This window comes from Ovis aries, chromosome 3, assembly GCF_016772045.2.
Source record: "Ovis aries strain OAR_USU_Benz2616 breed Rambouillet chromosome 3, ARS-UI_Ramb_v3.0, whole genome shotgun sequence".
In the NCBI taxonomy this organism is placed as follows: domain Eukaryota; kingdom Metazoa; phylum Chordata; class Mammalia; order Artiodactyla; family Bovidae; genus Ovis; species Ovis aries.
In genome coordinates this window covers 207,531,767-207,547,704 of record NC_056056.1, presented here as the reverse complement: position 1 = coordinate 207,547,704, position 15,938 = coordinate 207,531,767, and the positions used below count along the sequence as shown (strand labels likewise).

At 41.2% G+C, this 15,938-nt stretch overlaps 1 protein-coding gene across 1 annotated transcript in view; it reads right to left on the bottom strand.

Moving 5' to 3' along the window:
• LOC101102967 (antigen WC1.1) overlaps positions 1–15,938 on the bottom strand; it is a 50,943-nt gene that overhangs the window by 30,038 nt on the left and 4,967 nt on the right. The window contains exons 3-7 of the mRNA XM_060413462.1: positions 7,325–7,633; positions 6,914–7,231; positions 4,413–4,505; positions 4,023–4,337; positions 2,603–2,917 (exon numbers count right to left, since the gene is read on the bottom strand). Coding sequence (XP_060269445.1) covers positions 2,603–2,917; positions 4,023–4,337; positions 4,413–4,505; positions 6,914–7,231; positions 7,325–7,633 — 1,350 coding nt within the window. The remainder of the gene's footprint in view (positions 1–2,602; positions 2,918–4,022; positions 4,338–4,412; positions 4,506–6,913; positions 7,232–7,324; positions 7,634–15,938) is intronic.

The window sequence follows — 15,938 nt, the reverse complement described above, 5'->3', positions numbered from 1 at the left end:
AACTCAAGTAGTGCCTAAGGGAAATTTATACCCTAGATTTAGAGAAGAGGAAAGACTGAAAGTGAAAAAAGTAAGCTTCCAATTAAGAAACTAGATGAGAAAGTCAAGAATGTAGAGTGTTAGGGTTAATTTAAAAAGGAACAAAAATTAATAGAAAAGAAGGTAAGCATGAGATAGAAAATATAGGAAAAAAGCCTTTAAATGTGGCTCGTTGAAAACTGATGAACACTGAGCAACACTAATGCAGAGCAGAGAGAAAATGCAGCTAACAATACCAAGAATGAACAGGGACATCAGTATAGATCATACAGATGTTTGGGTCATAGTTTTTGTGCTGTTGTTTGGTTTTTGGCTGTGCTGTTGCTCATGGGCTCATAGTTCCCAGGTCAGGGGTTGAACCTGGACCCATGACAATGAAAGCCGAGATTTAACCCCTGGATTACATAGTTTTATTAGTACAATTTATACATTTAATGTGGATAAGTACACATAAAGTATCGATTTCTCCACAGCCTTGCCAACACTGCTGCTGCTGCTGTTAAGTCGCTTCAGTCATGTCTATGGGACCCCACAGACTGCAGCCCACCATGCTCCCCCATCCTTGGGAACACTGGAGTGGGTTGCCATTTCCTTCTCCAGTGCATGAAAGTGAAGAGTGAAAGTAAAGTCGCTCAGTCATATCCAACTCTTAGCAACCCCATGGACTGCAGCCTACCAGGCTCCTCCGTCCAAGGGATTTTCAGGCAAGAGTACTGGAGTGGGGAACACTAAGTGTCTTAAAAAAAAAAAAAACAGTCATTCTGATATGTGTGAGATGATATCTCTTTGTGGTTTTAATTTACATTTCCCTGATGATTAACAATGTCAAGCATTTTTTATGTACATATTGCCATTTGTATCTCTTCTATAGAGCAATTTCTATTCAAGCCCTTGGCCAGTTTTTTAATTGAGTTATTAAGTTTTAAGTTTGTTGGGTTTCTCTTCTCTTAAGTTATAGGAGTTCCTTATTATTTTTGGAAATAAACACCTTATATAATTTGTGCTAGCTTGCTTTTTCACTCTGTTGATCTTTCATTTGGTTTCTGGAAGCTTTTTAGTTTGGTATATTCCCACTAGTCTATTTTTGCTTTGTTGCCTGTACTTTTGATGTCATGTCCATGAACTCATGAAACCATGTGCTTTTATTTTGTGATGGAGCTAAGATATCACATATCTAAAATGCAATTCTTACCTGGTAATGATGTTACACCATCACACATAGTGAAATAAATTCAGATAAATAAATAAATTTGAAATTAGGTTTTGAATATTCTTTAGTGGAACTATAAAATTGTTTGCAGAAAATAAAACTTGATTCAATGTTATTTTGAGATGAAGAATGGCATTTGAAACATTGCACTAAAGGTAGACATCAAAAAAGTAAAACATTACAGATTTGAGCACATAACCCACCCATACACATATACAACCTTAAAAATATATGTAAAATATGGGGGAAATCCTACAAAAATATTTAAGCAAAACAGTAAGTGATGTTTGTTTATAAAGAGTTCCTATGAATAAATAAGGAATTTTAAAACATTCTAAAGAAAAAATATTGTCATGAAAGATATAAGACAGTATATAGGAAAGAAGATAATATTTTTGTATATAGTGTTTGTGAAAGTCGCTCAGTCATGTCCAACTCTTTTCAGCCCGATGGAGTATAGAGTCCATGGAATTCTCCAGGCGAGAATACTGGAGTGGGTAGCCATTCCCTTCTCCAGGAGATCTTCCCAACCCAGGGATCAAACCCAGGTCTCCCACATTGCAGGCAGATTCTTTACCAGCTGAGTCACAAGGGAAGCCCAAGAATACTGTAGTGAGTAGCCTATCCTTCTCCAGCGGATTTTCCAGACTCAGGAATCAAACCAGGGTCTCCTGCATGGCAGGCGGATTCTTTGCCAGTTGATCTACCAGGGAAGCCCTTATGTGGATAAAAAAACCATGAAGTTATAAAGAAAATCATACTCTCTTTTAAAATTAAGTATTTATTTGGTTGTGCTGGGTTTTAGTTTCACCATGCAAATTCTTACTTGTGGGATCATAAGAGAAAAAAATTGTAACTGCATGTGGTGATGGATATTACTGTATGTGTGGTGACTTACCAATATGTACAAATACATAAACACTATGTTTTACACTTAGAACTAATACAATGTTACAAGAATTACGTTCTCAATTAAAAATTTTAACAAAAAAGGTTGGAATATGTGGATTAAATTAGTTTCATTCTTACCTCATTTAAGCTTCTCTGGTGGCTCAGACAGTAAAGAATCTGACTTCATTGTAGGAGACCCGATTTCATACCTGGGTCAGGATGACCCCCTGGAGAAGCGAATGGTAACCCATTCCAGCATTCTTGCCTGGAGAATCCCACGGACAGAGGAGCCTGGCAGGCTACAGTCCATGTGGTTACAAAGAGCACAACTGAGCAACTAACATTTTCACTTTATATCATTTTGTGAACCCAAATTAAACTCATCACTTAGATTTTAAAATATCAAATCTCACTGCATCCTACAGGGTTGGGACAGACACACAGAAACAGACAGTAAGTCACCTTCACACGAGATATAGGCTTCCTCCTTGGGAGAGCATGAAGTGTAATTCCAAGGGTCAGAAGGACACTGCCAGAGAGAGGTGTCTGTTTTCCGACAGCGGATTCCATCCACCCACCGGGGTCTAGAACCTTCCCTGAGACCAACAGAAGAGTTGAGGGTTCCACTGTCCCCACAGCCAAGCTGTCTGCAGATCACGGACACAGTGATGTTTTCCATGGGGTTGCGGCAGACACTGCCCCAGGTCCCATTGTAGAAAACTTCCAGCCACCCAGCACACTGCTGGTCCTCGCTCACCATCCTGAGGGCCAGGAACTCTAAGGTTGAAAGGGGAGGATACAGGACACAGTAAAAACTTTGCTGGATGTTCTGGTTTTCCTTTCTTCTAGAAATGGTGAACATTCATCTCTGACCTTGTTCAAGAGATACCCACTAGATGACAAGACTGACATCACCTTCCTTTTAACTGACTTTGTCCATTTGTGTCTGTCTTTCTCTACTACAATGGTGTAGTGGATATGAACTGAGAGGAAGACCAAACTGCATGGGTGCTATTCAGGGAGGGGCAGCTGAATCCTGCTTCCTGATGAAATCTTTAAAGAGTATGTCAAAGGGATGTGATGTGGATATTAGGGAGATAAGGATAATAATTAATCCAAAAATGTCCACATCCCAATCTCTGCAACCTGTGAATATGATACCGTATCTGACAAGAGGGATTTACAGATGTGATTAAGGTAAGGACCTCGGGATGGTGAGATGATGTATTAACAATATGAGCCCAGTCTAATCACATCCTTAGACCCACTGTCCTTAAACGTGGAATACTTTTCTTAGCTCTGGATAGAAAGAGAGATGTGACTCTGGATAATGGTTGGAGGCCTGCAGCATTGCTGGTCTGATAATGGATGAAGGGTGCTGTGAAGGAAGGAATGTAGGTGGTTTCAAGAAGTTTGGAAAGACAAGAAACAGATTCTCCCCTAGAGCCGCAAAAGTGATGCGGCCCTGCTGACGCCTTGATCCCAGCCCAGTGAGAACCCTGCTGGACATCTAAGCTAGAGAAGAGTAAGGAAATAAATATATGCTGTTGTAAACCACTAATTGGTAAATTGTTGAGAACGCAAACAGAAACTAGTACCGTGGGTTTAAATTTTTTGTATGTAACTGGAGAGAGAGCCCTGCTTTCAAGAAAAACTGTGAGAAAAGGCTCTGCCAGGAAACACTGCTGAGAAGAAAGCACCAGAACCTCAGCTGCTGCAGAAGGAAGTGAAAGCACCTCGTCTTCACATCTGCTGGAAAGACAGGCTTCATGGGAGGAAGCCTCCTTCTCTGGTCCTTTCAGCATCTCTCCCTCGGGGCTCAGACCCCCGTCCTCCAGGGCCCCACCCCTCCTCCAGCCTGTGGACAGTGTGGAGTGCTGACCTGAGCAGATGACCCCCGCGTCCTGCTTGTGTCTGCAGTCGTGCTGCCCCCAGCCTCGGGAAGGGCACCTCCACACGTGGGACTCCTTTCCTGTGCAGTTCAGGTCGTCCAGCCAGATGGGCCCTGATCCTGCCCCAAAGTGAGCAGACCCCGTGGCATTGAGGGCTTCTCCACAGCCCAGCTGCCTGCACACCACGTGGGCATCGTCCAGGTCCCAGCCGTCATCACAGATGGTGCCCCAGGAGCCCTGGTCAAGGATCTCCACTCTCCCGGCGCAGGGACCGCCCCCGTCCAATAGGCGGAGCTGTCTGTTGTCTGAGGAGAGAAATGGGACATGGGGGCGGTGACTCCAATGGTTGAGAAGGGTCTTCCGTCCTGTGGGACCCTTACCTGAGCAGTAGGGGGCGCTCTCCACTGAGGCCGCAGAGCTTTCTAGTTCTGCCTTAGAGTCGTTGCACTGGGGCAGCACCTGGGTCTGGTTTCCTGAAGAAACAACAATGATCAGAAGTCTGGAAGGGTTGAAGAACAGGAAACTGAATTAAGGAAAATAATGACCTACTGATACTAACATTTAGAAACCCAGGTAAAGGTCATAAAGGAATTTTTATAGTGTTTTCCCAATATTTTATGTCTCAACATACATCAAAATTGAAAGAATTAAAAGATGAAAACAAGTCAAAGAGAATTCATTGCCAGGACACTTTCACAAAAATATTCATAACATCAAAAATAAAATACCTAGGGGAAATCCTAGTAGAAGATGGACAAATTCTCTGAAATTCAGGATCTAACCAAATGGAGGGATGTATTATGTCAATGATTTGAAAAACTCAACATTGTCAATGTCAATCATCCTCAAATTTCTATGTCTATTCTCAAATATTTTATTCTAATCTCAATGATACCCTTAAGCTTTTCTTTTGATGAAAATGACAAGCTGACTTCTAAATTCACACAAAATACGAGCAAAATACAAGCAACCAAAAATGAACAGCACATTTGGTAACGAAAGCAATGATATTAGAGGAGTTAATATAAAGTAACTCTGTAAATTAAAATTATTCAGACTAACTACAAAGTCTGAAATTCAGTGAAGGACAGGGAAGCCTAGTATGCTGTAGTCCATGGGGTCACAAAGAGTCAGACATGACTTATCAATTGAACAACAACAACTATGAAGTTATAATAATTAAGAAAATTAAGTATTTGTCCAGGGATAGACAAATGATAACATGAAACAGAATAGAGAGTCTCAAATAGACAGACATAATTGCCCTTCTGCTTATGACGAAGGCAGCACTGCAGTGGGGAAGAGTCTTTTCAGAAGAAGATTCTGAGTCAATTGGATGTCCATATGAACCCTGACTCTTATCTTCAGTTCAGTTCAGTTCAGTCGCTCAGTCGTGTCTGACTCTTTGCGACCCCATGAATCACAGCACGCCAGGCCTCCATGTCCATCACCAACTCCCGGAGTTCACTCAGACTCGCGTCCATGGAGTCCGTGATGCCATCCAGCCATCTTATCCTCTGACGTCCCCTTCTCCTCCTGCCCCCAATCCCTTCCAGCATCAAAGTCTTTTCCAATGAGTCAACTCTTTGCATGAGGTGGCCAAAGTACTGGAGTTTCAGCTTTAGCATCATTCTTTCTAAAGAAATCCCAGGGTTGATCTCCTTCAGAATGGACTGGTTGGATCTCCTTGCAGTCCAAGGGACTCTCAAGAGTCTTCTCTAACATCACAATTCAAAAGCAGCAATTCTTCGATGCTCAGCCTTCTTCACAGTCCAACACTCACATCCATACATGACCACTGGAAAAACCATAGCCTTGACTAGACGGACCTTAGTCAACAATGTAATATCTCTGCTTTTGAATATGCTATCTAGGTTGGTCACAACTTTTCTTCCAAGGAGTAAGCGTCTTTTGATTTCATGGCTGCAGTCACCATCTGCAGTGATTTTGGACCCTTATCTTATACAGATATCAATCCCAGAAGGAATGCACAATAATATCCAAGGGAAATATAATAAAATTTCCATAAGATACTCTTAGAGAATGTTTTTATGATCTTCGAGTAGGCAAAATCCTTTTTTAAAGGATATAACAAGCATTAAATGTACAGAAAAATGTTGGTAAGTTATATTTACATAAGATTAAGAAATGAGTTTATCAAAGGACACCATTTGATTAAGAAAATGAAAATAAAAGGCCAAAGGGTAAACATGGAAAATAAGTAATACATATTTGCATCCAAAGACATTGTCATGGTAACTTGTAATATCATATTTGTAATAGTCAAGAACTGGAAATAACTCAGATCTATACTGTCAGTAGAATGGATCAGTACATGACCATATGATCATTCAAAAGTTACTCTACAATAATAAAAAAAATAAAGTGCTACAATATACAACATCATGTGTGAATCCCAAACATAATGTTGAGTCTACGAAATTAGATACAAAAGATGAAACATACAGCATCATTTTACATAAAGTTCAAACATTGATGAAACTCTCTATGTTAGTAGAAGCTAGGTAAGCGCTTTTTTCCCTGTCGAGGAGGGAAGACACAGATACTAGGGACGACAGTGACTGTGGTGCTGGGGACACTCTCTTTGCTGCTCTGGGCTGGGGTTCATCCTGAGGTCTATACTTACTGCTCCTACATTGTTTTCTATGATTACACGTGAGCAACAATGGTGCTTAAAAATATATTATTCCCCTTCACACTTCTTGCCCTGGCCTGAAAAATGAATGAACAATGAGAAGATCCATATTTCACTAGAAAATAAATCTCTGACTCTGAAGCCTGTTTAACCTCACTGTCTACTCTTGGAGACATTTTACTCCAGGAGCATCCTGAGTACCAGTAGCCCTTCCCTCTCTCTTACCTGAGCAGATCACAGAGGCAGTGTTGCCATGGGAACAGTCAGGACCACCCAGGGCAGTCACAGGACAACTCCACAGGAAGGACTCTGCCCCTGAACAGTGAAATCGGGCTGTTAGGATCTGATCACCTCCTTCCACCAAGTGTGGTCTTCCAGGGGTAGAGATGGCAACTCCACAGCCAAGCTGATGACAGACAACATTGGCATCGGCCAGACTCCAAGGGGAGGCACAGAGTGCTCTCCATTGTCCAGAAATGTTCATCTCCACCTGCCCTTCACACTGAGAGGAGCCGTTTGTCATGAGCCGGACTTCTGAGTATGCTGGCAGAAGAAGACAGAGTTTCAGCAAAATCACATGACTTTCTCACCTGAGCAAGGTGTTCACAGAGGTGAAAGGCCTGACTTGCATCTCACCTGAACAGACAACCTGAGCAGCTCCACTGTGGTGACAAGTGCCCCCTGGACAGGGCACTCTAGGGCAGAGAGAGAGCTCAGGCTCCTCCCCCTCACACCTGAACTCTTCAGCCCAGACCCGGCCATCTGACTCTCTGAAGAGCTCATGTCCCTGGACAGACACAGCCTTGCCACATCCCAGCTCTGCACAGATGACCTGGGCAGTGGGGAGGGTGAAGTTCCCATCAGACACTGGGATCCAGGCTTCTCCAGAATACACTTCTACTCGCCCTGAGCAGGGTCCATCCCCTCCAGCCAGACGCACAAATCCTAAGAGGAAATAACAACAAAACCAGTCAGTGTTCATGGTACTGACTTGGCAACTGGAAATGCACATCACAGGCAGTGGAGTGAAAGTTTTTCGTTTTAGGAGTGGAGCATGTAGAGAGTCTTTGACAGTTAGTGTCGTAATTGAATTTTCATGACAGATTTCTGAAGAGAAATTCAAGAGGATTAAAAGGTCAGTTTGGAACGATTGAATCCCAAGAACATACACTTTGAGACTGGTTAAAAATGTGAATTCCTCGGTCTAGGACCCTGCAAAGTACAGAGCCCAATTCAGATCATTGGATTGGCTGAATACTGGAAACACGTGTTTTAGCATTGGTTGGAGAAGTGAATTTCTCACTTAGCAGCCTAGGACTTACATACAGATCCAAGGATAATGTGTAATATTTAGGCACTTAAACTTGAACATAGAGATACGCAGACCAGAAGCCACCCAGAGGGACATGGGCTATGAGATGAGAGACCTAGCATCCAGGCAAGCTTAGAAAGCTTTCATGGGACTTGTGGGGCTAATATTCTGCCCAGTTTTCTCTCCCAGAAGCTAGTCCTCAAGTGACTTAGGTTAAGGAAAGTCCTGAGGCTGGATCCATGAGGGGATGCCAACCTGTAGATGGGTGACAGCTCCAGAGAAGAAATATGGACACTGTCACTAATTCACATTTATGTCATCACGTCTTGTCTTTCTGATACTTTTTGATGCCAAAAAATTCCATGAATTCCTTCAGTGACCTCAGTGGGAAGGGAAATGAGTGAAGAAAACTCAGAGAGGCATAGAGAGAGAGTCCCAGCCATCTCTCTTGAAAGCTAGGACTTGTCAAAGAATCTGGGGGAGAGTGTGCTCTCAGTGGGAGTTTACCAGATAGCATAGTTTCCACATTGTCTCCTATTAAAGGGTTTTCTTCTCAAACAGGACTCATAGAAAATGCTAAGGGCAGATAATAATTGATTTTAATACTATGATTGTTCTAATTCTAACCACACACACAAAAAAAAATGCATTCTTCTGAAGCACGCATGGAATAGTCTCCAGACTAGGTTACAAATAAGCTTTAACAAATTCAAAAATATTAAAATAATTCCAAGTATCTTACATGACCATAATGGAATGGAACTAAAATTCAATAATGATCAGAAAACAGGAATTCATGAATATATAAAAATTAAACCACACACTCATATTTTAAGATTGTTTTCCTATTTCTGTAAAGAATGCTATTTAGATAGGAATTGCATTAAATCTATAGATCACTTTGAGAAGTACAGGCATTTTAACTATACTAATTCTTGCAGGCCAGAAACACAGAATGACTTTCCACTCATCATATTGTCTTTAATTTCTTTCAGGGATGTTTTACAATTCTAAAAGAAGATGGCATGTTGCCGAAAAGAAGGAAGAAGAAGGAGGAGGAGGAGGAAATGAGCAAACAAGCCATAATTTGGAGAGTTCCAAGTTGAAAAAGCCTCAGTATGGATAAATATACAAATATTTGTGGGAAACACTCATTGAGTAGGTTGTTAGCATACTACATCACCCTCTGCTCCTCCCATCTACCACCTAAACTGCTATCCTTTCTCATTTCTCCCACTTCAGACAAGCAAACACCATTTTAAAAGATACAGATGGATGGAAACAGAAAATCAGAAAGTGTAGCTACTGCTGAAGAAGTAGGGTGTAGGTGGGGCATATGGCATGCAAGGTGGGATCAAGGAAGCTTTGAAACTAAAGGAGGAAAACCAAAATAAGAGTTCATCATTTGGTCATCAGAGGAACACATTTGAACTGAATGAAGATAACTCAATGAAACAACTTTATTTAATTCATCAAGGACAATTCCCTCATCTCTGGGTGTGTTCTGATTATTTACTTCTGAAGTTCTTCCTGGTAAAGGACTGCTTAGTGATGCCCAACATCCAACCAAACAATTATTAGAATTTCCAAAAGAGAGAAATGTAACCCATAACACATTCTTTAAAAACAATTCATTTAAAGCAGGTCCAGAAATTACAGAAATGATTGAATGGGCTGAAGAGCTCCTTAAACCCCTAATATCAATATGCTTAATGAAGCATAAAAATAAACAGGGAGAAACACTAAGAAAAATAAACAAATGAGACTTCTGAAACTGAAAAATATAGTATTGGAATGAACAATTATTTGGATTAATTACACAAGAGACTAGACATTGCAGAATAAAAGAATTGGGAAGTAAAACACAGCAGTAGAAACTAACTAAATTAAACCAAAGAGAGCAAAACGGCAGAAAAATATGAATGGAAACTCAATGGCATGTGGGATAATATCAAAATATCTAAAATATGTGTATTTGGAGATTCAGAATAACGGATGTGTAGAAAAATATTAACAAGTGATAAATGACATTTTCCCAAAGTTGTTGAAAACTGTAAACCCACGGATCCAAAAAGCTAAATAAACCCCAAACAAGATAGTGAAACCATTCTCAGAAAATTTTACAATGTGTTTACTGAAATTCATTGGTAAACAAACAAACAAAAATATGTTAAGAGCAGCCAGGGAAGTTTGACACATTATATACAGGGAACAAAAGTATTATTTACTGACTTTTTGTTGGAGGCAATGAAAGTCAGATGACAATGTAACAGCATATTTAAAGTATTGGGATTGGGCATTTGTTACCCTAAAATTGAATCACACAAGAAAATACTTTTCAAAACTGAATGAAAATTAAAAGGATTTCAGGTAAATGAGAGATGATAGACTTGGAGGCCACCAGACACACACTACACAAAACTGCCTCAGAAAGTTCTTCAAGCTAAAGGGAGATGACGGCAGATGAAAACATGGATCCTCTCAAAGCTATAGAGACTGTGCTAAATGTTGATTCTCTATTAGAAGATGTAAGGCAAAAATATTAGCAGCAAACTATAAGATTCATAATAAATTGATAAATAGAATGTATGACAATGATGGCACCAAAGACAAGAACAGGGAAGTGGAAGAAAAGTATAGTGGCTGACATTGCATGTAGTGGCATCATATTTCAAGGTAAATGTAATTGAAGGTTAATAATTCAACACTGGGCTTTCCCAGTGGGTCAGTGGTGAAGACTCCCCCTGACAGTGCAGGAGACGTGGGTTCAATCCGTGGTCTGGGAAAATCCCACATACCACAGAGCCACTAAGCCCGTGCACCACAACTAGCGAGCCTGTGCTCCAGAGCCCAGGGGCCACGCCTACTGAAGCTTGTGCCCCATAGAGCCTGTGCTCCACAGCAGGAGACGCCACCGCAATGAGAGCCTCATGCTGCAGCTAGAGAGGAGCCTCTGATCACTGCAACTAGGGAAAAGCCCGTGCAGCAGTGAAGACCCAGCCAGCAAAAGACAAAATTACTTTAAAAATTAAAAAAGTTTAAACATTATAATCACCTAAAAAACTGACACCATTAATAAACCAATACAGTATTTAGATTAAAATGGTAAAATATACTCAAAGATTAAAATAAGAACAAAGATATAACATATAGCAGCTGCTGCTGCTATTGCTGCTAAGTCACCTCAGTCGTGTCCAAATCTGTGCGACCCCATAGACAGCAGCCCACCAGGCTCCCCCGTCCCTGGAATTCTCAAGGCAAGAACACTGGAGTGGGTTGCCATTTCCTTCTCCAATGCATAAAAGTGAAACGTGAAAGTGAATTTGCTCAGTGGTGTCTGACTCTTAGCTACCCTTGGACTACAGCCTACCAGGCTCCTCCATCCATGGGATTTTCCAGGCAAGAGTATTGGAGTGGGTTGCCATTGCCTTCTCTGACAAATAGCAGGCAAGTACACTTAAACCCAATTATGTCAATAATTACATTCAGTTCAGTTCAGTCACTCAGTCGTGTCTGACTCTTTGTGACCCCATGAATCACAGCACACCAGGCCTCCCTGTCCATCACCAACTTCTGAAGTTCACTCAGACTCATGTCCATCATGTCAGTGATGCCATCCAGCCATCTCATCCTCTGTTGTCCCCTTCTTCTCCTGCCCCAAACCCCTCCCAGCATCAAAGTCTTTTCCAATGAGACAACTCTTCACATGAGGTGGCAAAGGACTGGAGTTTCAGCTTTAGCATCATTCCTTCCAAGGAAATCCCAGGGTTGATCTCCTTCAGAATGGACTGGTTGGATCTCCTTGCAGTCCAAGGGACTCTCAAAGTCTTCTCCAACACCACAGTTAAAAGCATCAATTCTTCGGTGCTCAGCCTTCTTCACAGTCCAACTCTCACATCCATACGTGACCACAGGAAAAACCATAGCCTTGACTAGATGGACCTTAGTCGGCAAAGTAATGTCTCTGCTTTTGAATATGCTATCTAGGTTGCTCATAACTTTTCTTCCAAGGAGTAAGTGTCTTTTAATTTCATGGCTGCAATCACCATCTACAGTGATTTTGGAGCCTAAAGAAATAAAGTCTGACACTGTTTCCACTGTTTCTCACTCTATTTCCCATGGAGTGATGTGACCGGATGCCATGATCTTCATTTTCTGAATGTTGAGCTTTAAGAGAACTTTTTCACTCTCCTCTTTCACTTTCATCAAGAGGCTCTTTAGTTCCTCTTCACTTTCTGCCATAAGGGTGGTGTTATCTGCATATCTGAGGTTATTGATATTTCTCCTGGCAATCTTGATTCCAGCTTGTGCTTCATCCAGCCCAGCATTTCTCATGATGCACTTTGTATATAAGTTAAATAAGCAGGGTGACAATATACAGCCTTGACGTACTCCTTTTCCTATTTGGAACCAGTCTGTTGTTTCGGTTCTAACTGTTGCTTCCTGGCCTTCATACAGATTTCCCAAGAGGCAGGTCGGTGGTCTGGTATTCCCATCTCTTGAAGAATTTTCTACAGTTTATTGTGATCCACACAGTCAAAGGCTTTGGCATAGTCAATAAAGCAGAAATAAATGTTTTTCTGGAACTCTTTTAAATGTGAATAATTTAAGTACTCCAAATAAAAAACAAGATAATCAGACCAGATAAAATAAGACAAAACAATATACTGTCTACAAACTTATATCTGTTTAAATATAAACACAGAAACATACTAAAGAGGTAAAAATTATGTACCATGCAAACACAAATCAGAGAAAACTGTATGTGATATCTAAATTAATATCATATAAAGTCACAATATAAGACAAAGAATTCAGAGAAAAAGAAACATTTTATGATAATACAAAAGAAATTATATAGTATTGAAACTGGTGGGTTAAAAATAAAGTGATGCTTAGAGGAAAATTTAGAACCTTGATGCTTCCTTGATGATTACATTAGAATAAAAATAGAAAAAGAAGGAAATGATCCAAGACTCCACCTCAAGAATCTACAAAAGCAACCAGTCATAACTGAAAAAGAGGAATGAAAACTGAGCATAGAAATCAATTAAGAAGAAAGCAAATACACCATCAAGAAAATCAATACAGTCCATTAGTGATTCTCTTAGCGAAGGGAAAGTTGCTCAGTCGTGTCCAACTCTTTGCGACCCCATTGACTGTAGCCTACCAGGCTTCTCAGTCCATGGGATTTTCCAGGCAAGAGTACTGGAGTGGGTTGCCACTTCCTTCTCCAGGAGATCTTCCTGACCCAGGGATTGAACCCAGGTCTCCCGCATTGGAGGCAGATGCTTTACCCACTGAGCCACAGGGGAAGCTCTAGTGATTCTCTTAAAAAGAACATTAACACGGATAATCTTCTAGGAAACCAATTAAGAAAAAAGAGGGAACACAAATTAACAAAACCAGTAACAAAAGGAGGAATATCATTATAGATCTTCCCAACATCTACAGATACGAGATATGAACCAGTGCTACTTAGATCTTGCCAACATCTAAAGATATAAGATATGAAACGGTGTTACTCTAATTTGAAAAACTTTTTGTAAAATGGACCAAGTCCTTGAAGACAAATTACTTGTGAAATACAACTCACCAAAATCTGATACAAAAAAAGAGAAAAATATGAGTAATCTTATATTTATTAGATAAACAGAATCCACTAAGAAAACTGCAACCTCCAAATGCTAACACTTCCACAGAACTCAGAAATGACTCCCACAGCCAGATAAAGGAAGAGAGGGAGGGAAGGAATGGGGGCAGGAAGGAAGTGTAACACAGAGGCTGTGGTGAATGTATGAGCTGACCTGCATCTTTCCAACCCTCTCCTCCTGCAGTCCTTGCATCTTCATCCCCTCACCATTTCGCACTTCAGTACTGTAGTCCTGGTGGCTCAGAAGATAATCAAGACTCTGCCTGCAGTGTGGGAGACCCAGGTTTGATCCCTGGGTGACGAAGATCCCCTAGAGAAACAAATGGCAACCCACTCTGATATTCATGCCTGGAGAATCCATGGGGTCCATGGGGTCACAAAGAGTAGGACAGGGCTGAAGCAACCTGGAACGCTTGCACCACAGTTCTTCACAATTTGTGTAATTCCTCCCAGACCTTCCACCTGAACTCCATGAAATCTCCTCCTTATCTCAAACAAGCTTCTCTACATTCTCCTCTGGTCATTGTTTCCACTCTAGATTTCTCCTAAACACGGTACTTCACTTCCAGCAATCCACTACTGAGGCGGAAATTTCTCTTCCATACCTGACTCCTAAGGTTGAGCAGAAGAAACTCCAAGAATTCTGATTAAGATAATGAAAACACATGCTATTCTAATCTTATTCCTGCTACATCACCACCACTTTGACTTATCTTCACATCATTAAAATATGTCTGAAAGTACAGAAAAGACAGACCGGGGGAGGAAACTAGTGACAAAAAGAGAAACGTGTATACCTGTGGCGGATTCATGTTGATGTATGGCAAAACCAATACAATATTGTAAAGTAATTAACCTCCAATTAAAATAAATAAATTTATATTTTTTTAAAAAAAGAGAGAAATAGAAGGAAACTGGAACCATTGATAAAAATGTGAGAGTCTAAGTTAGAGTAATGGTAGTTAGGGAGTACAAACCACATTCAGGGTCTAAATATTAGTTCAGTTCAGTTCAGTTCAGTCGCTCAGTCGTGTCCGACTCTGTGACCCCATGAATCACAGCACGCCAGGCCTCCCTGTCCATCACCAACTCCCGGAGTTCATTCAGACTCGCATCCATCGAGTCAGTGATGCCATCCAGCCATCTCATCCTCTGTCGTCCCCTTCTCCTCCTGTCCCCAATCCCTCCCAGCATCAGAGTCTTTTCCAATAAGACAACTCTTCCCATGAGGTGGCCAAAGTACTGGAGTTTCAGCTTTAGCATCATTCCTTCCAAAGAAATCCCAGGGTTGATCTCCTTCAGAATGGACTGGTTGGATCTCCTTGAAGTCCAAGGGACTCTCAAGAGTCTTCTCCAACACCACACTTCAAAAGCATCAATTCTTCAGTGCTCAGCCTTCTTAACAGTCCAACCCTGACATCCATACATGACCACAGGAAAAACCATAGCCTTGACTAGACGGACCTTAGTTGGCAAAGTAATATCTCTCCTTTTTAATATGCTGTCTAGGTTGCTCATAACTTTTCTTCTAATGAGTAAGCATCTTTCGGCCATAAGTGTGATTTAAACTGCATCTGAGGTTATTGATATTTCTCCCTACAATCTTGATTCCAGCTTGTGCTTCATCCAGTCCAACATTTCTCAAGATGTACTCTGCATGTTGCTGCTACTGCTGCTAAATCACTTCAGTCGTGTCCAACTCTGTGTGACCCCATAGACAGCAGCCCACCAGGCTCCCCCGTCCCTGGGATACTCCAGGCAAGAACATTGAGGTGGGTTGCCATTTCCTTCTCCAATGCATGAAAGTGAAATGTGAAAGTGAAGTTACTCAGTCGTGTCCGACCCTCAGTGAACCCATGGACTGCAGCCTTCCAGGCTCCTCCATCCATGGGATTTTCCAGGCAGGAGTACTGGAGTGGGGTGCCACTGATAGAAGTTAAATAAGCAGGGTGACAATATACAGCCTTGACGTACTCCTTCCCTGATTTGGAACCAGTCTTTTGTTCCATGTCCAGTTCTAACTGTTGCTTCTTGACCTACATACAGATTTCTCAGGATGAAGGTCAGATGGTCTGGTATTCCCATCTCTTGAAGAAGTTTCCAGTTTGTTGTGATCCAAATAGTTAAAGGCTTTCGCATAGTCAATAAAGTAGAAGTAGATGTTTTTCTGGAACTCTCTTGCATTTTCAGTGATCGAACGGATGTTGGCAATTTGACCTCTGGTTCCTCTGTTCTTTCTAAATCCAGCTTGAACATTTGGAAGTTCTCAGTTCATGGACCACAGC